The sequence below is a fragment of the Pipistrellus kuhlii genome, unplaced genomic scaffold (genome assembly GCF_014108245.1).
Source record: "Pipistrellus kuhlii isolate mPipKuh1 unplaced genomic scaffold, mPipKuh1.p scaffold_m20_p_20, whole genome shotgun sequence".
In the NCBI taxonomy this organism is placed as follows: Eukaryota; Metazoa; Chordata; class Mammalia; order Chiroptera; family Vespertilionidae; genus Pipistrellus; species Pipistrellus kuhlii.
In genome coordinates this window covers 2,319,159-2,343,935 of record NW_023425516.1, presented here as the reverse complement: position 1 = coordinate 2,343,935, position 24,777 = coordinate 2,319,159, and the positions used below count along the sequence as shown (strand labels likewise).

General features: G+C 46.8%; 1 protein-coding gene and 2 long non-coding RNA genes across 4 annotated transcripts in view; 1 reads left to right on the top strand and 2 right to left on the bottom strand.

The window, feature by feature from the left end:
• Positions 1-24,777, bottom strand: part of KSR2 (kinase suppressor of ras 2) — a 271,878-nt gene that overhangs the window by 140,125 nt on the left and 106,976 nt on the right. For both annotated transcript variants that reach the window (XM_045585402.1, XM_045585403.1), the window contains exon 4: positions 17,502-18,015. In XM_045585402.1, the coding sequence (XP_045441358.1) occupies positions 17,502-18,015 (514 nt within the window). The remainder of the gene's footprint in view (positions 1-17,501; positions 18,016-24,777) is intronic.
• LOC118725295 lies at positions 940-22,082 on the top strand. The gene is made up of 3 exons (XR_004989954.1): positions 940-969; positions 15,597-15,603; positions 21,951-22,082. It is a non-coding gene; the product is annotated as an uncharacterized LOC118725295 (long non-coding RNA).
• LOC118725294 lies at positions 21,951-22,887 on the bottom strand. Its single transcript, XR_004989953.2, has 2 exons — positions 22,839-22,887; positions 21,951-22,059 (listed from the first exon to the last, which is right to left on the bottom strand). It is a non-coding gene; the product is annotated as an uncharacterized LOC118725294 (long non-coding RNA).

Below are 24,777 nucleotides of genomic sequence, written 5' to 3'. Positions count from 1 at the left end.
TTAATGACTGATGGAAAGTCCTACAGAAGGGCAGTCCTGGGGGTCTGAGGGGGTGAAAAGCTCAAGGACACAGTCTGGAAAGGTTCCCAGAGGAAGCCGGGACCAAATGGGGGAGCAGACTGGTCAGGCAAAGGACATTCCCAGAGAGGAGATGCACCTGCCAATTCTCAACCTACAATCCCATTTCACAGATGGGGAAACCAAGGCTGAAGAATACCAGCCTTGTCCACTCACCGCAACAATCTCCCAGCTATACAACAGGCCCATGTATGTATTGAGGAACTATTAGGTGTTTGGAATCAGAGACACAGGACAATGTGGGTCAGAGGCAGATGATCTGATGGGGGCCCAGGGATCACCAAGCAGAGGTCCCTAACCTAGTCCTTATCCTGCTAATGTCGGACCCAAGCGTGGTGGCAAACAGCTGCCTTTTGCTGCTGAGTGACAGTTTCCATCTGCTTCATTACCACCATTACCCAGACATCTTATTTGCAGCTAAGTGCTCCCATCCCTAATTGGTTCCTGATATATTGGACTGTGACAGAGCACTTAGAACCACCAGGCCAGGCTGGGACCAGGGGCTGCCCTTGTCTTTGGAAATCTGGGCAGCTGATGAGGTGGGAGAGTCCAGGCTTTGGAATCCAGCAATCTGGAATTCATTCCCAGCACCTCCACCCACTGCTCTGAGCCTCAGTGTATTCATCTGTGAAGTGGGGCTGATGGCACCTACCTCACAGAACTGTTAGGACAAAGGGAGATGGTGACTGCAGTGTCTAAACTTCACTGAGTCCCCGCTGTGTAAAGAACACTAAGCTGAATAAACATTAAGCTGAAAAATGCATTCACTAGTTGCAACTTCGCATCCTGTAAACAGCCTGCAGTGATCAACCCCATTTCACAGGTGGGGAAACTGAGGCTGACAGAGGTGAAATCACTTGCCCTAGCCACAGTGTTACCTCTTCTCTTTCAGTATTGGTCGTTCTGCATGAAAAACAGACTTTAAAGTGGTCCATCGCATGGGTAGAGAGACAGGAGCAGGTTGGTGGACGCAGGAGTGGGGATAGAAGAGGGGATTAACTGCAGAAAGGCACAAGGGATCTTTTGGGGTGATGGACATATTCTAAAACTAGGGAGTGATGAAAGTAGCTCAATTCTATAAAGTTAATAAAGTGCACCGAATTGTACTTACAATGAGTGAATTTCATGGTATGTAAGTTTAAAAAAATATATGATTTTGCTTCAAAAGTGATTTGGTCAGTGCCATGGCTAAAATATGAACTATATACATGGTAATAAGTAGGAAAGATAAAGCAGATATGAAAACATAAGTCCACATTGCCCAGCCAGTGTGGCTCAGTGGTTGAGCATCGAATTATGAACCATTCTGTTCCCGGTCAGGGCACACGCTGGGGTTGCAGGCTGGATCGTGCAGAAGGCAGCTGATCAACGATCCTCTCTCATCACTGATGAGAGCCTGCAAGAGGAGCTGACCCTGAGGACACCTTGATTTTGAAATTTTGGCCTCCTCAACCACACGACAATAAATGTCTGTTATTCAAGCCACAGATGGGGTCATTTGTTACAGCAGCCCTGGGAGACAAATCAACTTCCAACCCCAGAAGTGGCAGTTCTTCATCTCAATGTGATTTTTCCCGAGAAAAAACTTCTGGGGGATGGTGGTCAGCAGGAATTGGAAGCGGGCCGGGAGGTAACAGATTACAATACAGGCAGGACATTTGGGAGGCAGGAGCTACACCTATCAATAACTTGATGGATTTCACCTAGTAACGAGCCTTGTGATTGGGGGGCGGAGGATGTGATGGGGTCTATAGGAGAACACCAGCCTGGGGGAGGTGAAGAAGCTTGCTGGAGGAAGTGCCACCTGAGCTGAGTGCTCAAGAAGAAATGGGGAAGAAGAAGGCAGGGAAGGGCAAAAGGAAAGGAACAAGGACAGGAAAGACGCGTGGCTGGGGACTGCTGGGGAGGAACGCGGGAGGACGGGAGATGCAGATGGAGCAGCAGATGGGAGCCATCCCCAAACTCCCCGCAGAGAGAAGCCAGAGGAGAGCATTCATTCAACCAACATGTGCCGAGTCTCCACTGAGTGCCAGGCATCAGGCTGGTGACTGCAGTGAATGAGACAGCGTCCCACAGGAATCACTGAGGGTTTCTCAGCCTCGGCACCCTTGACATTTAGGTCAGACATTTGCTGTGAGGGGCTGTCCTCTGCATTGTGGGATATTAAGCAGCATCTCTGGTCTCTACCCAACAGATGCCAGTAGCAACTTCCCCTTTCCCAACTGTGACAAGCAAACTTGACTCCAGGCATGGCCAAATGTCTCCAGAGAGCCAAGTCACCCAGATAAAGAGCCTCTTGCTTTTGGGGGAGACTACTACTAAGTGTGCTTGATCCACACCCAGTTCTCATGCTAAGAAAAAAGGTCATAGAGTGGGTTTGCTTCTTCCTCTCAAAGGAGTGGTTCTGGAAAGGACCTTGGCATTGGAGAGGTATTTGAAAAATCACTGTAATATTAAATCCAAGCCCTGTATCTAGGGAGAGATATGACTGAATAAAACACAGTGAGGCCAGACAAGCAATGACACCATTTGAATATGGCCTCTTGCTCCGAACCATCAAACCGTCACTTTTGTTTTGTTTAAAGGGGAAAAAATGACCAAGAGAAAAATTGGCAGGTGACATCAAAGGCCTTGAGGGCATCTGGATTTGATTATCTGCTTCTCATCTTTTATTTAACAAGGAAATGGGAAAATTTCAGAGCATTCTAGGGGGAAGGAAATAATGGAGCATTCAAATGCATGACAAAGTATGAATTAGGGCTGAGCAGAAAGCTGGGTTGAGGGTGGATTGTCGGGGAGCTTGACCCTCCCCACACCCCAAGTGGCCTTGGATGCTGGGGCAAAATCACTTGATTTTGGAACTCAATGCAAGTGTTCTGAGTGTTGAAAAACTTTGGAGTCCTGGGTTCAAATCGGAATTTGCCCCTGCAGGCAGTGGGGTGGGGCTCTTGGCATGTCCTGTGGCCTTTGGGAGACTCAGATTCTTCATCTAAACCCTGATAAGAATCAGACCGTGGTTGTAAGAATTCAAAGAACTGTGTGAAGCATTTAGCTCAGGGTCTAACAAGCAGTAGCATGGAATATATGTAAGTATCATTATGCTGGTGATTTTTAACAAATGCAAACTCTGACCCCTGCCTTCCTGCCTGGCACCTGGCACATCTGCCCACTCACCATGCTTTATCCATGCCAACATTTTTCCCATGAGCACACTAAAACTGTTCCTGCTTCAGGACCTTTGCACATGCTGTTGCTTCTGGGTAAGACAGTCTTCACTCCATTCTCCACTTGGCTAACATCTACATACCCATTGGAGCTTGCCTTAAATATCACTTAATCAGAGACACCTTCTCTAACTGTCCAGTCTAAATCACATCCTCCCCCACCTCATCCCTCACTGTGCCTTTATTTGCCTTCCCCATTTTATATAACTAATTGACTAGCTATCTGTTTAAAGAACATTGCTGCCTCTAAGTTCCAAGAGGGCTGGGATATGAGTTGGCTGATAAGCTTGCAATCAAATAAACAAAACCATTCCAGTATCCTGAGTGCTATGAAAGACATGCATAGGGTGCTGAGATAGAGGATGACAGGATGGTCAGGATGGCCTCTCTGAGAAGCTGGAGCTCAGACTGGAAGGAGTACAAGAGTCGGCCATTCAGAGACTGGGACTGGAAATGAGGAAGGTATTCCAGGGAGACAGAAGGTATGTGCAAAGGCCCTGGGGCAACAAGTGCTTGCATGCTCCGGGAACTCATTGAAGACCAGGATGGCTGGAGCTCTCTGGAGAAGGGCTTTGAGAAGGGAATCATGGTTGAGAGGTCAATGGAGACCCAGTGGGAACAGTCACATCAAAGGTGGATGGAGTCAAGCTAGATTTTGGAGGTGGGATTGGCACGCCTTGCGGATTAGAGAAGTCTGGGCGTGAGAGAGCCATGGATCACACAGATCAGAAACTGGAGACTTTGGTTAGACCAAGTTTTTTACTAGACCAATTTTTCTTGGCTGGCTCTTTCTGAAATTCTCCATGGTTCTCTCTATCCATCATCACCTTAAGCTCTTGTGGAAATGCTCTTTGCTACTTCCCATGACATTCAAAACCATGGTCAATCCTGCAGTGAGGAAGAAGGCCTGAGGGCCCGCCTGTGGCTGGCTGTGTCACCACCAGGAGTCAGCCTGGTGATATGGGGATCAGCGAGACACAGTGACCACACCCTTCTCTGTTCCTTCCACAACCACCGCTGTCTGGAGGAGCTGCGCTGGCTCCAGGCCAGGATGTCATCCAGCCTCCCAGGCCCAGAAACGGGCTGCTGGTGAGCACGTGCCTGTCTCAAACTCATGTGGGCAGTGACCAGGCCTCCCCAGCCTTGTGCTCTTAGCAAGAGGCAAGGTAATAGCCCAAAGCACCATCTGTATTTGTTCAGCAGCAAAAATCTCATCTCCACTAAAAAGATACTCTTGCGCTCTTCCCCAGGAGCCTCAGCCTTGAGAGGTGATGGCGACTCTTCCCAAGAAAAGATGCAGCCTGGGGACAGAGTCTCAGGGCAGAGCTGGGAGGCGGGAGAGAGTGGGATCCATGAAGACCACAAAAACCTCAGAAATACCACTGTCCCGGCAGCATGAACACTCTCACCAGCTCCCTCCCAGCCTCACCCTTGTGAAATGGAGCAATGAGCTTCATCTCTGTCTGCTCATAGGAGTTGATGATAAACTACTGTTTGTTAGAGGTATTAACACAGCGCCCAGCACGTGGAGAGGAATTCTGTCTCTAGGCTGCCTCTCGACCCAAGATGGCAACATCAGCTCCAGAATGTCCAGCCTGCTGGCCCGCTGGGAAGGTTCTGGACTTGCCAGCCCCACAATCTCATGAGACAATTCCTTAAAATAGAGATAGTTACAGCTATAGATATAGATACAGGAGAGATAGAGAGAGAAAGGGGATATAGATCTAGATATAAATGATATAGGTATACATGACATAGATGAGATATAGACATAGATAATAGATGATATTGCTATAGAGATGAGAGAGAGAGAGAGAGAAAGAGAGAGAGAGAGAGAGATACAGACACAGAGACAGAGACAGACAGCCTGCTGGTTGCTTCTCTGGGAACCCTGACTACCACAGATTTGGGCATGTTAGTTATTACTCTCCAAAAAAAAAACATTTCCTAGCCAAGGAAAAGTTAAGAGCAGTGACTTAGGGACTAAAACAGTAAGTATTGTTTCACTTACTTTTATAGTTTGTCTTTGCCACACCAGCACCGGTTACCTTTATCATTTAAGATAGGGATAGAGGACAAGAAGAGCCAGGAGAGGACAAGGGACACCACAATCACAGCCTTTGCCTCTCCCTTCCTCCCTTCCGTGCGCCCTGAGGAGCGGTGCTAGCCTGAGGGGTGAGGTGGGGCTGCATCCTGGCCGGACAGCGGGGATGGGGCCCTGGCACAAACTTACTCCCGGAGGCTGACTCAACTTCAACTGCCTAGGCTTCCTGAGTGCCAGCAAACACTGCTTCTAAGCCGGAATTAAATGAGTTCAGCACAGAATTACTTGAGCTGTTTGGGGGCTTTATTCCTTCTGCATTCACTGAAGAGGTCAGAATGATCTGGAGCAGGATGGGGAAAGCAACAGCTCTTCATTATCAAAACCAGCTCTTTACGTCTGCCTCCAAATGCCTGCTACTGATGCAGAGGAGGAGCCGATCTAAGGTTCCCATCTCACTGATCTATTATTCCCTTTGGAGCTGCAGGTGGAACTCTCTCAGGAAGCTGCAAATGCTAACACCGCACCGTTCTCCGAAAGGAACTTTAACTAATTAAGTGGGGCTTTTCCTTTACCCTAACCTGTGCCCTGCCTGCTGAGTTGCATGAGGAGAGGCGAGAGAAGAAGCAAAGGAAACCTGGGAGCAGCCTGCACCCATCTGCCCCTAGAGATTAGTTAAGGGGCGGGGGGGGAGATGGATTCTCAGAGCCTGGGGAGGAGAGGGAGGAGGAGGATGAGGAGGAAAGAAATGGAGGGTCTAGAAAAGGAGGAGGGAGAGGAGGGGAGTGGAGCAGCAGGGAAAGAAAACTCAGAGAATCTACCTGGTGACTGCACTTCCATTTCAGTTCATGTCTACAGCAACCTCTGAAGCAGCTACTATGCTCAGAGAGGTTAAGTGACTTGCCCAAGGTCACACAGCTGCAGGGATCTGAATCCAGTCAGTCTGACCTCTAAGCCCTGTGTCCTGCAGCAGCTGCCTCTGGACTCACAGGGGCATCGGCGTCCCGAGGGACCCCACTATTACCAGTGCTCCCCGACTGGAGAGAGTTCTGCCCTCCAGGGGGCGCTGGGCAATGTCAGGAGACATTTTTTGTTGTCACAATTTGGAGAGGGGGATTGCTATTGGCACGGAGTGGGTAGAGGTAAGAGAAGCTGTTAAAGACTCTCCAATGTACAGAGAAGCCCCCACCACAGAGAATTCCGAAACCCCACATGTCAACAGTGTCGCAGTGGAGAAACGCTACACTCTGGGGAGAGCACTCAAATCACCCCCAGGCACCCTGGCTCTGGCATTCCCCTGGGAATCTAGAAGTTCCAGCCAGCATTCATTTTTTGCCCAACACCCAAGATTGAAACTCACCTAGTGGTAAGCAGATATTTAGGGAATTCTTGCCTCTCAGCGTTGCCCCTGGATACATAAATTCTCATCTAAATTCACGGTCACACTCACAATTTTACAGTGCAAGAGGGACACAACTTTCACATTAAGGGGCGCGTTCTAAGCTTCTCTCCACTGAGATCAGCAAGAATCTGGGCTCCCTTGAAATTAGGTGCGGCTGTACTTAACATTAATGACACACTGAGTTGCCCCATGCCAGCTCAGGAGAATCACTGTGGGAGGGTCTATGAGTACAGCCCACCCCATCCTTCCCCCCGCCCCCATGCAAATACAATGCACCAATCAGGAGTCCCCAGAAGGGAACACAATCCCACTTCGGCGGCCAGGGAACACGGAAGGGCCACAGGAGCAATGGACATGGAGCTCCAAGAAGGATCCGGAGAAATAACAGCTACAAAAACCTGCATTTGGCAGGAAGAGCCGGTGTGAGATTTAGTTACTTGCAAACAAAAGAATCCTGTCTGATACAAAAGGAGATCAAGTACAGCACCTTTTAAAAGAAATTTACTTTTATAGCTTTTAATGCAGTAACTCCCTCTGGGTTCAGAGTATTGTCTAGAGGTGCTGCAAGAATCTTTAATAACTAGGTTATAAAACAGAAGAGAAACAGGTTCTTCTCGAGTCACTGGGAATGCACAGAGGTTCATGAGAAGGTCACTTTTTCTTGGACCATTTCGGTGAAATCCAATTGTTTGTGGTCCGTGAAAGTAAAGCTCCTGCTCAGCAACCTTCAGACGAGCCATTCCCGTGGAAATAATTCAGAACTGGACTGATGGGGCATCAAATTAGCGTGGCCTTCAGGGCTTTATCCTTGTTCTTGTCCGAATGCCTCCCAGGAAGCCTCCACCTTTACCCTCAAGTCCTGGCCCATGAGGTTGGTAGGGAAGTGGCTCTTGGTCAGATGGGGAAACTGAGTCACACATGCCTAGTCAGAATTAAATGTGTGAACTTCAACCCTCCAAGCTAGGCTTCCTGTCATGAAGACCGATGATGTGACAACTGTCAGTGGCCAGAAGGTGGTTAAAACAAAACAGCCACCCAAACTCTGGAGACTGATTTAAGCCTCCTGAATAAGGAGGCCAACAGCAGCCCTGGCAAAGCCTGGCACAGTGTGACACCTCCCTAGGAGAGAGGACGGTCACCCTCCCAACAGTGGGCCTGGTGGGCTCTCTGCTTTGGTGGATATCAAGGAAAACATTTACTGAATGGCTGTGCATGGCTTTACATTCCGTATGCAAAGGTGACCTGTGGCGTAACATCTGGACAGCAGGCTAGTTTTATCGGGCTCATATGAGGCTTAAATTTGGATTCGTTGGCAACATTTTTAAAAAACAGAAAAATTCCACACTAAAAAATCCATACTTCTGGCTGCTCTTCATAAACTGTAAGTCTGATGGCATCCCCTCTTGCAGGACAGCTTCTGGCTTTCCCACCACCCCCTCTGCTGGCACGCCCTCCCCTCCCAGACCCTCGCCCTGTGAACTCTTCCCTCTGGCAAGGCCAGCCCAGCGGCACCTCCCCAGGTGCTCTGAGGATCCATCTTCAAAAACTGTCCGTGTCCAAACCAACAAAAATTATTATATGAGTATCTGAGAGCCAAGCTGTCTTTAAAGCCTGCCCTTTCTATTTCAATTTTCTCTTTAAAACGTACCATGTTTCGGGGATAGAATTTAGTGTATATATTTTGTTCCTAATTTTTTTTTTCCACTTATAGTTTACATTGCATAGTGGTTAGATTAGGGGTGTCGAACTCAATCAGAGAAGGGGCCAAAATCTAAAATCCAGCCTAAATCGCGGGCCGAATGGTTTACTGAACAGTCATAAACTGTCATTGTGATGGAAACGCAGCGGAGTGCAGTGATGACAGCACGGTGCGGGCCACATTGCAAGGCCTGGCGGGACGGATTTGGCCCGCGGGCCTTGTGTTTGACACATGTGGGTTAGATAATCGTGTATTTTACAAAGTGTCCCCTGATATTCCCAGTCCCCACCTGGCACCGTACACAGTTATTACAATACTATTGATCATATTCCCTGTGCTGTGCTTTACAACCCCAGGACTATGTTGTAACTACCAATCTGTACTTCTCAATCGCTTCACCTTTTCTAACAGCCCCCCAACCCCTCCCCTCTGGCAGCCCTCAGTCTGTTGTCTGTGTTTATGAGTCTGCTGTGATTTTTTGTTTGTTTGTTTTTTGCTTGTTCTTTCATATTATTCTTTAGATTCCACATAAAAAGGAACTCAGAATGTAAGTCTTTTAAACTCTACCTGGAAGTGAGCAGCAATGCCCCCTCGGGTGCCGAGGACTCAGTACAGGTTCTGACCTACCATTTGCAAATACAAATGGCCTCTTCCTAAATAGTGGTGCGATAGGCAACGTAACCTTTCCACAGGGCCCTGGAGAGTCATGAGAGCCTAGGTGGCTTTGCTGCTGGCAGCTACTCTACCAGCATCATCTCTTTGGGTCATCAGCAAAAAATAGTCTTGCCTGCACCCTGCCATGCAGTTCTGGGCTGCTGGGTGCTCCATGATCTACGTCAAACAGGCGGGGGGGGGGGGGGGGGGGGGGTCTGAAGCACAGGACACCGCCAGCGGCGTCAGAGGCACAAGAACATGCCAGGAATAAATGGGAAAATCAGCAGAGACAAGAAACATTTTCAATCCCTTGTAGGGATGGCTGTTTGCAAGTGGTCAGCCCTAGCTTTGATGAGTCACTCATTAGAAGAGAAAAAATATGACCTTTCATGACTGGTTCCAGAAAGACTTGGGGGTGGGTGGTGGGTGGGAGTGTCAAGGAGTCAACAGAGTCAAAGCCACTGGAAGAATGAGGCCTGGCTGTTTAGACAGTATTCCTCAGGGCAAATGAGAACTATGTTGGATGAGAAGTAAAAAAACGAGTGAACAAAGATGCCAGGTACAGCTAGCTTAGGCTTTTTTATCCTGGCTAGTGTCAGTTTACACACACACACACACACACACACACACACACACACGAAGGAAATAACCTGCAAAGAGGCATCAACAAAGAAAAATAAACATTAGCTTATTTTTTTCTCTCACAATTGCCCTCAACCGGAGCCCAATAAAAGAAGGGGAGCTGAGAGAGGGAAAAACACAGAAGAGATGGAGGAGAGGGGGCCAGGAGCCGATGGGAATCAAGACAGTATGGCACTGGCATAAAAACAGAACAGAATGCAGTTGTGAAATGGGCCCTCATAATCATGACTGATTTATATTTGACAAAGATTCCTCATAAGTCAATGGAGAATAGGTGGTCTCTTCAACAAATGGTGCTGTAACACCTGAATACTCATGTGGAAAATAATGAGGCTTGACCCTTACCTCACACCATATGCAAAAATTAATGTAAGACTGATAATAAACCTATCATAAAAGCTAAACTGTAATACTTCTAGAAGAAACCAGGAGACTATCTTAGGACTTGCAAAGATTTCTTAGACAGGATATAAAAAGCCTTCAACACAAAAGAAAAGAAGTGATTAACAGGACTCCATTAACACTGAGACTGTCAGCTCTTTGAAAGACAACGATATGCAAGTAAAAGAGAAGCTACGGATTGAAAGAAAATATCCACAAGACATAATCTGACAAAGGGCCTACCACACAGTTCAGAAGAAGATAAGCAACCCAATTAAAAATTAGGCAAAAGACTTGAACAGATAGCTCACACAGAGAGAAATGGCCAGTAAATCCACAAAAAGATGTTCAACATCTTTAGTCCTCAGGGAAATGCAGTGATTAATTAAATAATGAAAATTAAAACACAACAAGATACCACTTCATACCTACTAAAATAAATAAAGTTAGAAGCCTGACAATATCATGCGATGACAAGGATGCAGAGCAGGGTTCCTCCACCTTGGCACTCCTCATACAGTATTTGGGCTGGATGACTCTTTTGCGGGGGTTGGGGGGATGGAGGGGTTGAGAGGAGGCTGCTGCATACACTGTAGAATGTTTTATCAGCATCCTTGGTCTCTACCCCAGTGATAGATGCTAGCAGCACTCTCCTGTAACCCTCCCCCCAAAAAATTATGGCAACCAAAAACAAATCTCCAGAGGTTGCCAAATGTCCCCTGGGGACAAAACTGCTCCATGCTGACAACCACCAACTTCTCACACATTGCTGGTGGGGATGTGACAGTACTACCACTCAGGAAAACATATAATGATTTATTATAAAGGTAAACAAATAATCCGGCCAGTATGGCTCAGTGATTGAGTGGCCACCTATGAAACCAGGAGGTCATGGTTTGATTATGGTCAAGGCACATGCCAGGATTGTGGGCTCCATCCCCAGAGTGGGGCATGGAAGAGGCAGTCAATCAATGATTCTCTCTCATCATTGATGTGTGTGTTTTTTTCTCTCTCTCTCCCCCTCTCCCTTTCTTTCTAAAATCAATAAAAATACATATTTTTAAAATAATAAAGTTAAATATGCTATGAACTAGAAATTCTACTGCTAGGTATTTACCCAAGAGAAAGGAAAACATTTGTACATTAAAAAAATAAGTAAATAAATCCCTGTATAGAATGTTCATAGCAGATTTCATCCCAAGAACCCCAAATTGGAAACACTAAAATGCCCATCAATGGAAGAGTAGTGAGCCCTAGCACTTGTGAATGTAGCCTTATTTAGAAACAGGGTGTTTGCAGATGTGATCAGTTAAGCTAAGGCCATAATGGATCAGAGTGGGCTCTAACTCTAATGGCTGGTGTCCTCATAAGAGGAGAGGACATACAGACGGAAGAAGGCCCAGTGTAGACAGAGGCAGGGATTGGAATGATGCGGCTATGAGCCCAAACACCAAGGACTGCCCTGAGTCCCCAGAAGCTAGAAAAGGCTAAAAAGAAGTCTCTATCTTGAGAAAGCAAGGCCCAGTTAACCCCTTGATTTTGGACTTCTAGCCTCCAGAACATGAGAGAATACATTTCTGTTGTTTTAAGCTACCACGTTTGTGGTAGTTTGCTATAGCAGTCCTAAGAAACGAATACAGTGAGGAAGGAATAAATAAACTATGTGTACTCACCCAATGCAATATTAGTACACATAGCAACAAAGTAATGAACAAAAGAATGAACCACCAATCCACACAACAAAGTGGATTAATCTCAAAAACAACTTGTTAAGTGAAATAAGCCAACAGCAAATGTGTATAATGCATGATTCCATATACAGAATTGTGGTTGCCTTCTGAGGGGGGTGGGGGATAGGCGAGGAGATATGATGGGAAAGGAAGCATGACGGAATTTTCCAGAGTGAATGAGAAATGTTCTATACCTTTTTTTTTTCTTTTCTTTTCTTTGTTAATTCTCACCCAAGGATATTTTTTCCATTGATTTTTTTTTTTTTTCACGATAGAAAAGAGGAAGAGGAGGTGGAGAGAAGCACTGATGTGAGAGAGACACATTGATTGGCTGCCTCCAGCAGGCACCACACTGGGCTGGTTGAACCCACAACCCTTTAGTGGGTGGGCCAACACTCTAATCACTGATCCGTACCAGCCAGAACGTTGTTTTATATGTTGACTGGGGTGGATACATGTTTATCAAAATTCAATGAATTTAAAGGCTGTGTTTTTTATTGTATTAAATTAATTCTCGGTTTTTAAAATTGCCAATAAAGAGGCTAAAGGGAAGAGAGAGGACAGCTGGGAAGCATTTGACCTGCTCACAGTGAAAGAGGCAGATGAGGAAAAAGGAGGGAGAAGGTAAAGGGGTCATGTGAGAAAAAGACCCACTTTGTCCCACCTGCAGGATGCTCTGTCATTTTGCTACACCTGCACGCACCATGGTTAAGTAAACTCACTAATTCTTCACTGGAGGCCAAGTGCAGAGCTGCTCGCAGCAAATTGGCCCAGGCAGACATCCCAGCTGCTGTCCATTATAACCTGGGACGGAACATTAACTTCTGAGAGAGCCTCTGGCTCCCTGTGAGCCCCTCGCCTCCCACACTTCAGAAATATTCTTGAAAACCTAAATGGATCATGAGAAAAACTCAGAGCACAGTGCCTGGTGAGCGCCCTGAGGCCCCCCAGGGCAGTGTGACACTCCAAGCGTGGATGATGGCCCCGAGGTCCAGACAGCACCGAGCTCTCGGTTCATGCGATGCTGGGTCCCTAGCCCAGTGAGCTCAGACACAGGAGGGCTCAGGTAGAAGCAGGGGCCTGAGGCCAAGTCCTCTATGCTGCCTTCCCCCACGGCCAAACCAGGACAAAAGGGTCACGGCAAATGTCGGGAGAGGCCAAACCATTAGCTTTGGCACCAGACAGTCCAGAGTTTAGGGGTCAAGATTGCTTCCTACATCGTTTCCAAGTGGGACAAATGCTAACTGGTGCTGAGAGATGCAGGAATGCAAGGAACTGGTGCTCAATAAATGCTGGCTTCCTTCTGAAAAACAACCACCTTGCTGTTGAGTTGGAAACTTTTCATTTCGCATGAATTATATTCCTTGCTCACAAAGAAGTTCCCCACTGGAGACTTTGTCTTCGCAACAGCCAGTGAGGGAGAGTGGTGCTGCTCTGCCAGTCCCTGGAACTCCGCCAGCAAGTGGAAGAGCCCCCTCGCCTGCAGGCCTCTTGCAGCAGCTCCAGGAAGGGGCCACACATGCACATTCTGGGCTGCGCCTGCCAGGTAAACACTGCTTGCCTACGGAGTGTGTTGTGATGTTCACAATTTGAATTCTGAGAGAGGACAATTCTGAGGGATTTGTCCAAAAGCACAGTAAGGAATGCTTCCTTGGGCACCAGCTAAGTGCTTCCACATGACCCTGCCCGGCAGGTCCTCAGCAGGGACAGTCTCTTGCCACCATCCCTGCTCTACATGAGCGTACCTGGACATGGGCCCTCCCTGTGTAGCTTCTTTCACTTTCTGTAATAGAGAGAGAACTAGACTGATAGCCTGGCAGGGGGGTAGGGAAAGGATGGGGGGAAAGGTGGTTTCCAATGCTGAGGTGGAGAAACATTCATTCATTTATTCATTCACTCACTCATTCCTCCAGCAAACATTCACTGAGCCTTCAACTATGTACCCAGAGCTGTTAAGCACACAAGTGACAGAGAAGAATAAGACAGCATTCTACCCTTAAAGAACTCACAACCCAGGAACACAGTAGGGACTCAAAACCTGCTGGATGCACAAGTGACAAGCACAACCGCAGAAACAGCCTGGGGTACATCGTCTCTTAAGTCCTGCCATTGGGTCAGATCTGTATTGCATTTGCCACCGATCAGCTAAGGGCAGGATTCCTCAAGCTTTTTCTGAAAGGGCCAGGTAGTGAATCCTTCAGGTTCTACCAAGCCTAGTCTCGGTTGCAAGGGCAGCAATAGACATTCAGTCCATGAGCACGTGTCACTGTTCCAATAAAACTTTATTTACAAAAACAGGTGGTGGACTGGATTTGGGAAGATGTGATCCTAAGTGAGATATATTGGTTTCTTCACTACAACAGAAAGATGATGATACCAACTACTTCGTGAGGTTGTAGAAATTGATACTACATATAAAGTGCTTGGTACCATGCCCACAGCATGGTAAGAACTCAATAAATGTTGGCTGTTTCTACCATCTTTATTCGCTGCACCAGAGAATGGTAACAGAAATATGGAGGCAAAGTTGGAAAGGAGTGGAGGGTCAGTTTGGTGTGAGGAAAACCATAGCCATTTAACTGAAAGCCTCTCTAAGTTTAGCCATCAGATCAAGGACAAGGACAAAGCCTTCCTAACTGCCCCCCAGGGCTGAGTTGCTGTCCAAAAAGCTTTCCCTCCAAAGATAGGGAAATTCTCAAGTCCTTAAATTCTCAAGTTCTACAAAGCAGAGGGTGTAAAATAAATAAATAAATAAATAAATAAATAAATAAATAAATAAAATGAGTCTGTACCTTCCCTGTGCAAAGAACAGGTTTCTTAGATAGCCCTCCTTCATATTCACTGAAAACAAAATGTTGGCTCAACATCTTGGGAAGTGAAACCCAAGCTGGTGCCAACCTCAGGTGACAGCCTACACAGGTCCCTGTCCACCCGGCTGCTCAGTGGCTAAAGCCCAGGTTGGTGCGCAGGCATCTTCTCCCCCTGGGCCTGTGGCAGCAGCCTGCCCTGAAAGGCCATCTCTCCAATGTACAAAGTGTGACCCTGAGGCCTGAGCAGGGCTGGAAGATAGGCCTGCCTGGTGACTATTTTCTGAAAACCGTTAGGCACCTAGAAAATTCACCTCACCTGCTCCCCTCACAGATCCTGGGAGAGGCCTGGGGAGAGTTGTTACTAGTTTTATCCTTCTTCTATTCATTCAAGTTGACAAATGCCTCCAGACTGAGGGGATCAGGAGGGGGAGGGAGGTGAGCTGGAGAGCTCTGGGCAGCCACCAGACATCCCGGGCCACACTCACGTTAAACTGCAGAGTGCCCACAGGCCCTCACCCACCAGCTGTAGGCCAGGAGGCCATGGGAGGTGACGCAGGCAGGGAAACAAGCAGCCCTGGAAGGTGCCATCCTTCCCGCCAGAAGCAGATGGCAAAGCCCCCACTGACTTCTGCTTGCTGTGCCGCCAGAGCCACACTCTCCTGCGCCCTGGGAGGCAGTACTGCGTACTTGGAAGAATTAATTAATATTGTAGAAAACAGGAACAAAGGGCTCAGAGCAACTGGACTGAGGCCGTGAGGCTAAAATGACACGTGACAGGTCACGAGAGCTGTTCCTGAGGCCCCCTGCTGGCGGACTTTAGGATAAACTCCCAACTGCCCAGCAGTTCAGGACCCAGCTTGCTACTCTCCTGCCACCACACTCTCCCCTCTCTCTTCACCCAGCCAACCCCGCTCACTTTGCAGGTCCCTCCTTAGGTCCAGTGTTGGCAAACTATAGCAGCCCAAAGGCCAAATTAGCCCATCACTTATTTTTATAGATAAAGATTTACTGGAGGAGCTTTGGCCGGTGTGGCTCAGTTGGTTGGGCACTGTCCCATGAACTGAATGCTGGTTTGATTCCAGGTCAGGGCACATGCCCTGGTTTTGGGCTTGATCTCTGGGAGAGGTGTGTAGGATCCATTGATGTTTCCCTCTCTCCTTTTGCCTTCCTCTCTCGAAAAATCAATAATACTAATTTTTTAGAGGATGTATTGGAAGACCACTGTGCCCATTCATTTGCTTATCACTTATGGCTGGTTTCACTTACAACCTCAGGGCTGGGTGAGTGCAAGAGAGGGAGTGGCAGACCCCAGGGCCTTTACTCCCTGGCTTCTTACAGGACGCGTTTTCTGATCCCCATCTTAGAGGATGGTTCCTCCAGGAAGCTGTCCCTGGCTCCCTGGGATGTTTTAGGGGATCCTCATCAGGCTCCTGCAGCCCTAGCCTTACTTTCTCTGCTCCAGGCCTTTCCCCACTGAGCTGCAGACTGACTCCTCTGAACCCTGAACTCCAGGCCCCTCACACGGACCCTGCACATCAAAGCACTGAAAAACAAGTTTGCAGAATGAACCAACAAGCCAGTGAGTGTTTTGCTGCTGGGCTTCAGAACCTAATAAAACCACTAAACAGGGCAGGACTCCCTTCAGGCAGCTGACACCTCGGGGGGGGGGGAGTCTGCACAGCAGCACTGTGTCTCTGGGACAGACAGAGAGCAGGAAGGCCCAAGAATGAGCCCGCCCAGCAAACAAAGGGGCCTCAAATATGTCCTGGAGGAGTAACTGCTGCCAGACCAAACGCAGGGGAGAAGAGAAGAGATTTCACTGCCAGGGGGGCTCAGACTCTCCCAAATTGGGACTCAGACTCTCAATCTTCTTGATGCTTCCAATGTAGACCCCATGGCCCTCCTTGTCCTGCTCCACACACCTTACTGTTCTAGTCTCCCGACTTAGCATTCTTTCCATCTCCATTGTAAACTCCTGGGAAGCTGGTCATTTGCTCACCAGAGAATCCCTGTAGGACTTGGTAAAACTGTATGATGAATGAATGAATGAATGAGACTCAATCATCAAATCTTTCCATTGAGCATGTGGTAGAGAGAGCCCGGCTTCACTCTGGGGTGGGCCCAGGACCTGCCCTTGCCCCAGCAGGGACCCTAGAGGTGCCCTATTTAACAACCACCAATCCTGACTGTTTTGTGGCTACTGTCTTGTGGCTACCTTACGTCTGCCATACTGAGGCCACACAGTTGGCTTCGAATTGTTTCCTCATTTCGGCCTCCGGTTTCTGGGGACATTTCTGGGGTTTCAGCTGTCCCCAGCCTTGTTCCTGTCCTCTGTCTTGCTTTTCAAGGCCTCACGTACTGCCCGTCTCCGTGTGACTGCTCCTCCCATGCTGATATCATGCCCTCATCCCGGTTCCCATTATCTTAAATCAAAGTGCTGGGCAGCCGCCCGATGACTCAGGCCACCGGCAGGAGCCAGTGCACAGTGGAGAGGTTGGCCCTGGGAGACATGTTTCCATCTCCCCATTTATCACACTGAGAAGCTCATTTCAAATTCTATCAAATAAGTCAAAAATCAAGACAGAGAACAGTGTCTTCTCTTTGTCTTTTCCAGAAGTGGTACCACCCTCTACAGCGAATAGATTTTGGGCATTTAATCTGGCAACCAAGTGACGCTGACTTCCAGAAGGCGGGATCTTTCATTCAACTGGAGGAGGGAAACACAAGTCTATTCAGGCTTCCCTGAGCTGGGCGGGTCTTAGGCCTCAAGATAGGCAGCCCCCGCCTCCCCCCTCCCCAGCCCCGGGCTCAGCTGCCCCGGGCACCCACCATGCACTCACTTGGGCGTGTGGGCCTCGTCCACGCGGTTGCCCAGCTGGAATTCATGGGACTTGCTCCGATGCAGGGCCGTGAACCCCGGGAGCAGGTGGATCAGCTTCCGGGAGGAGGGCGGTGGGGTCCCTGGGGGCTTCAGCTTGTTCTTCCTCCTCATGGGCGGCGTGCCTGGCGGGGTCACGGTGGTGACGATATTGGGGGTGCGTGGCGGGGTGCGGACTGCGTGCCGCTGCCGGGGCGATGGGGGCAGGGAACGGTGGCCTGAATCCAGGGGCGGTGGTGGGCACAGGCCTGGGTAGGCGTCCACGGTGAGCTTGTCCACTTGGGTATACACAGGGGTCCCAGGGGTGGAGCTGGCGTGACAGTAGAGCTGAGCGCACTTGGACTGCAGCCTGGGGCTCTGGGAGAGGTGGGTGCGGATCCATGGCGTCGGCTCCGGGGCACACACTGGGCTGTTCTCCTTCCCCGTCTCCGTGGCAGGCCACTGGATGGTCCAGTCTTGTTTGGAAAGGTTGCCACCTGAGTTGTAACAAAGGAGCAGAGAACAAAACAGGTGTGTTACATTGTCTGTACTTACGCACATGTGCACATTCCATATAGACACACTACAAACGTGACCGCATATGCACACTACACTGTATTTGCTCAAAGGATACCCACTTATTGTCCATTTAACATACATAAAACCTGTTTAAGAAAGTAAAAATATTTTTTAAGTTATCTTCATCATATACTGCATTCCAAGGCGACAAAGAAGCAACATGGACATTGTCACTAACTATAGCTCTGCCCTCCCCAGGTGAAATGGAAAGAATGCGTCATAGAGACTCAGAGAGATCTGGCTTAGAACTCTGGCCCCAACAATGACCAGTTCTGTGGCCTTGGGCAAGTTACTCGACCTCTCTGAGCCTCGGTTCTGACGTCTGTAAAATGAGAATGATTGTGGCTCCCTTGGAGGGTGCAACGAGGGTCAAATGCATTCACTCATTCATCCAAGTGTTTCATAGCTATCTGAACCCCTCTCAAGTACCAGATGTTATTCTAGGAAGCAAGATAGAGCAATGAATGAAAAAGACCAAAGTTCCTGTCCTTGCAGAACTCACATACTTTGTGGAACAGGGAAGAAAGGGGGATAAACAAATAAATGGCACAGGTAAAATGTTATCTTTAAGATGCCATGTACAATACATTATCTGTGATTGTCAGTGGTGTTAAGTGCAATAGTGGGAAAGAAAGCAGGGCTGTAAACACACATACAAAAAAAACAATGCTGGGGAGTCCCTCAGTCAGCAGAGAATGAGGAAGTGACAGTGGGCATCTGAGCAAATATCAGAGTGAAGTAAGGAGCACACAGTGAGTTAGAGTCAGCTCAGAGCCTGGACCAGTACGATGATGCAGACAAGCAGGCAGTGACCGAGGATGCTGGAGACATCTATTCTGGGTGCCTGGGACGCATCCAATTTGCTCCCCAGGCATTCACTGTGCTTACCTTACCTGCCCTGTAAAGTAGGTGCCATTGATTCATTTTATAAATGAGCTGTGAATGAGTGACAGGACTTGGCTAAAACCTCTTCCAAGGTAGTCACCTAGAGATAAGCTGGGCCCACTGCTCCCCTTCACCTACAGTTCTTCACACACACACACACACACACACCTCCACTATATTCAAGGAAGCACCGACTTGCCCCCACAAGTATCCCTGTCCTGAAGTTGTTTTGAATTAACTTGCTCCTGCCCCAGCCGGTTTGGTTCAGTGGATAGAACGTCCGTCCGTGGGCTGAAAGGTCCCGGGTGTGACTTCTGTCAAAGGCACATGCCCAGGTTGCGGTCTCAGTCCTCAGTAAGGGACATGCAGGAGGCAGCCGATCAATGATTCTCTCTCATAATTGATGTTTCTCTCTATATATATATATTTTTTTTCTCTCTCTCCCCCTTCCTCTCTGAAATCAATAATACATTTTTTTAAAATTAACTTGCCCCGAAGACAGAGAGGAAGGAAGTCTTTACCCCTGTCCAGTTCCCATCACCATCAAATCCCCGCCTCTCCATGCCTCCATTTCAAAATCAGAAGTTTGGGGATGAAGAGGCAAAGAGCCTCATTTCATCGTCCCGCTGCAGCTGCTCCCGGGCCGGGGGCTCCACTCCTCCCTCGGAGGCTGCTGTGATGGGCTGCATTATATCAACTCTTCCCCTGCTGCTTTGATCCCCTATTTAATAGAGTCTCAGGGAAAAGGGTAATTTTTCATTTTAAATAGGGGAGGTGTGTACCAAGGTGCTTGGAGGGTTATTCATCTCAACCCTTGCTATCTTGTCATCCATTTCTGGAAAACCATTTTATTTCAAGTCTTGAGCTGGGCGGGGAGAAGGGAATAGGTTTTAAGGCATGAAAGGTCTGAGGATTGATTAAAGACATTTCAAGATGCAGGGAGTTTTCTTTTGATATTCTCTAGTAAGGAACTAAGAAATAAAAGACATTTTCGAGGGAGGAAATGATTTCAAAAAGTTTAGGCAAGTGTCTAACTTCTTCATCCTTTCCCATTAAAATGCTATAAACAAGCCAATGCATGACTCAGAATTCATCTGAATTTCAGAGCCAGCCTTGGATGACATGTGCTTTAGCCCTTCAAAGACAGAACTGGCAAAGAGACCACTGTTCAGAATTGCCACTGCTTGAAATTTCTGTGAATATTTCAAAGTGTTTGTTAGTTTAATACTCCAAGCTTTCCAGAGAGAATTAGGTGCTGGTTGAATATATTAGACTGAAGTTACTAATGAAACAAAAAAGTAAGTTTTTACTTTAATCCTCATATCTTTGTAGCAAGAAATGGAACTTTTAGATGCTGGTTGAAAATGTTTAAATAGACACACTGGTTATGCAAAAAAAATCGTAGTAAAAACAATTATTATTAACGTAAATAATAGTTACTGTTTATTGAGCATTTACTATGTACCAGATAGTCTTCTAAGCATTTTAATTATTTTTTTAATAAATCTTTATTTTTCAGATTATTACAGTTGTTCTTCTTCCCCCCCCCCATGGCTCCCTTCCACTGGTTCCCACTCCCCCCTATACCCTTATCCTCTCACACACTGTCCTCATCCATAGGTGTATGATTTGTGTCCAGTCTCTTCCCAAACCCTCACACCCCTTTCCTCCCGAGAACTGTCAGTCCACTGCCTTTCTATGCCCCTGATTCTATTATATTCACCAGTTTATTCTGTTCATCAGATTTTTTGTTCACTTGATTTTTAGATTCACTTATTGATAAATATGTATTTGTTGTTCATAATTTTTATCTTTACCTTTTTCTTCTTCTTCCACTTCTTAAAGAATACCTTTCTGCATTTTATATAATACTGGTTTGGTGGTGATGAACTCCTTTAGCTTTTTCTGATCTGTGAAGCTCTTTATCTGCCCTTCAATTCTGAATGGTAGCTTTGCTGGGTAAAGTAATCTTGGTTGTAGGTTCTTGCTATTCATCACTTTGAATATTTCTTGCCACTCCCTCCTGGCCTGAAGAGTTTCTGTTGAGAAATCAGCTGACAATCATATGGGTACTCCCTTGTAGATTACTAATTGTTTTTCTCTTGATGCTTTTAATATTCTCTCCTTGTCTTTTGCTTTTGACATTTTAATTATGATGTGTCTTAGTGTGGTCCTCTTTGGATTCCCTTTGTTTGGGGTTCTCCTGGACTTGTAAGTCTATTTCTTGCCCCAGGTGGGGGAAGTTTTGTGTTATTATTTCTTCAAATAGATTTTCAATATCTTTCTCTCTCTCTTCTTCTGGCACCCCCATAATTCGAATGTTGGTACACTTGAGGTTGTCCCAGAGGCTCCTTACACTATCTCCATATTTTTTTATTCTTTTCCAGTTGGGTGTTTTTTGCTTCTTTGTATTTCAAATCTTTGACTTGATTCTTGTGATCCTCTAGTCTGCTGCTGGATCTCTGTATACTACTTTTTATTTCAGTCAGTGTATGCTTAATTTCTAGTTGGTCTTTTTTCATATCTTTGAGGGTCTCACTAAATTTATCGGCAGTTTCTAGAAAATTCTTGAAAAACCTTATAACAGTGGTTTTGAACTCTATATCCAGTAGTTATTTTTCCTCCATTTCTGTCATTTGTGACTTGTTTCTTTGTCTCCACATTTTGGCTGCTTCCCTGTGTAGATAGAGTGGCTTTGTGTGCTCAGTGTCCTATAGGGCCCAGTGGCTTAGCCTCTGCAGTTACCTGAGGTGGACACTCTTGGTGCTCCCCTTTGTGGACTGTGTACACAGTCTTGTTGTAGTTAAGCCTTGATTGTTGTTGGTATCACTGGGAGGAATTGGATTCCAGGCCAATTGGCTGTGAGGATCAGCTGTGTCTATGATGGGAGAACTTCTGTGCTGGAGATACCCTTATGGGGAAAGACTTGCTTCAGTGGGGCTTTGGTGCTCACTGAGTCTGGCCTCAGTGTAGAATTTCCACTCGGCCAGCCTTCCTGTTGTTCTGGATGATGTCTGTTTTGTCTTTTAATTGTAGTTTTGAAGTGGTTGTGTGAGGCAGCAATTTCAGTTGTTTACCTATGCTGCCATCATGGATCCTTATGGATCTGAGGAGTTGAAATCTGGATGTTCCCACTCTGACCCTTGGGTACACTGGCTCTTGGATCTCCAAGAAGGTGCTAATTTAGCCTCTGCCTGAGGCCCCCACAGAAGTTACGGAGAGATCTACGGCTTCCTCTTCTTTGTTTGGGGTTTGGAGGTGCCCAGATGAGGCCCAGCTTTGAAGCAATGCAAGCTGCTGTGGGGCCTTGGGCCTTGTTTTGGATGTTCTGGGTCTCTTTGATCCAACTGTAGTTTGTTAGATTACAAAGGGCCAAGACATCCATATGCAAAAGCCTCTGTGCATAGCATGGGTGGGGCAGGGTCTCAGGGAATCCACAGGGTGGAGCAAACAGCTATGGCTGATCCTCAGCCCTGCTCTAAGAGGCACCTCTGAGAGAAAGCCTCCCTCAAGTTCCACCTAATGCCAGACAGTCCAGAATGAGTCTGGGTCCGTATGAGTCTGGGTCCCCAGAGTCTCACCCGGAACTGGAGTTTAAAGCAGTCAGGACCTTTTGTCTCCCTCTGGATTGAAAAAAAACAACAGCATATTCAGTTGCCAGCCCTTTCCATCATGCGCCTCTGTACCTCTGCACTTTACTTCCGCAGCTCCTCTGAGTCTCAGTGTACTTTTCTCTTTCCTTCTAGTTGTAGAATTTCCACTCAGCCAGCCTTCCTGTTGTTCTGGATGATGTCTGTTTTGTCTTTTAATTGTAGTTTTAAAGTGGTTGTGTGAGGCAGCAATTTCAGTTGTTTACCTATGCTGCCATCATGGTTTCTCCCTAAGAATTTTATATGCATCACTTTCCATTAGTCTCCTGAGACCCTATGAAGAAAATTCTGCTACTGTCTCCATTTTTCAGTAGAGGAAACAAAGGATTACCTAAGGCATTGAATCGCCCAAAATCACACAGCAGGTAAGAATATGGCTTCCAATCCAGGCGTGTATCTCTCGAGAGCCCCCCCGCAACCACCTCCCTCTAGAAAGCCTTAGAAAGTCTGAACACTTTCAGATCACCACCAGAAACAACGCCTTCTTACCCTTTATAAGTCAACTATGTCACTGGTTTCAGCCATAATCCCTGCAAGGGTAAAATCTGAAGTCCAGGAAGAATTTTCAAGTTTCTAGTATACATAATTACAAAAACAAAAAAAAAGTAAGTATGGACAGATGAAAAACACACAGTTGTCAAAGCAATTCAACATTGTCAAGAATCTAAACTTAAGGCCTCATGAATGAGCTTGGCATCCAGCCAAACTGTGGATCCCACTGGGCACTGTCCCTCCTCCAGGTGTCCCCAAGTGGAACTAAACAAGTATACTGACCCCAGTCTCTCAGGTCAGTCATCTGGGAGATAGAATGGGGCAGAGACCTTGGGTTCTGACCTGGTAATGCTTCCCAGGTCCTGCTCTACAAATCATTTGGGATTTTACTCCCCACCACGAGATCTGGCCCGATTAACCTATAGTCACTAACTTCAGGATAGATACCGTGTTTCCCCAAAAATAAGACATCCTCCGAAAATAAGACCTAGCACATGGAAAGATAAGACATCCCCTGAAAATAAGACCTAGCACAACTTTGGGAGAAAAAATTAATGTAAGACACTGTCTTATTTTTGGGGAAACAGGGTAGCTTTTCTGTTTTAACAAAGCTCTTTTTTTCTAATTTACTTTTTATTGAGATGAAATCAATATTAACCATTTTAAAGTGTTGAATTCTGTGGCATTTAGTACTTTTCAATTCTGTCTCTATCAATTTCAAAATATTTTCATCAATCCCCAAAGAAAAGACCACACCTACTAAGCAGTCATTCCCCATTCCCTCTTTCTATCAGCAACCACTAACTGTTTCCCATCTCTATGAGTTTACCTACTCTGGATAGTTAGTTCATACAAGTGGAATCATACAATGCATGGTCTTTCATCATGGCTTCTTTTATATTTATATATATGATTTTATTTACTTGAAAGTGGGGGAGGATAGAGAGATAGAGACATCTATGAGAGAGAGAGACATCTATCAGCTGCCTCCCACATGCCCCCTATTAGGGATTGAGCCCTCAATCCAGACATGTGCCCTGACTAGGATTTGAACAAGGACCTCTTGGTTCATGGATTGACACTCAACCACTGAGCCATGCCATCTGGCTGACTGGTCTCTTTCACCTTATAAAGTGTTTTCAAGGTTCATCCATTTACATCATGGGTCAGAATCTCATTCCTTTTTGTGGCTGAGTAATATTCCATGATATTGTTAGATCACATGTTGTGTACCCATTCATCAGCTCATGGACATTTAGGTTGTTCCCACCTTTTGGCTATTAAGAACATGTGCATACAAGTATTTGTTTGAACAACTATTTTTCTATTCTTTGGGGTGTATATATAGAAGTGGACTTGCTGGACCACATATTCATTCATGTTTAACCTTCTGAGAAACCAAATTGTTTCCCACTGTGGCTGAGCCATTCTACATTCCCACCAGCACTGCACTCCATCCAGACCAAGGGGCCCAAGAGAAAACCCACCCCATCGCTTAGGGATGAAGCCAATGTTATGTGGACTACGTGAGGGAAATCCACGAGGTTTTTTTTCTGTCCTTTCACCATTTCACCCCAAGGACAGGATCAGTCACTCAGACTGTGTAGCGGAACAGAAAGCTGAACTCCAATTGAACCCCTCCCCTCATCTTTT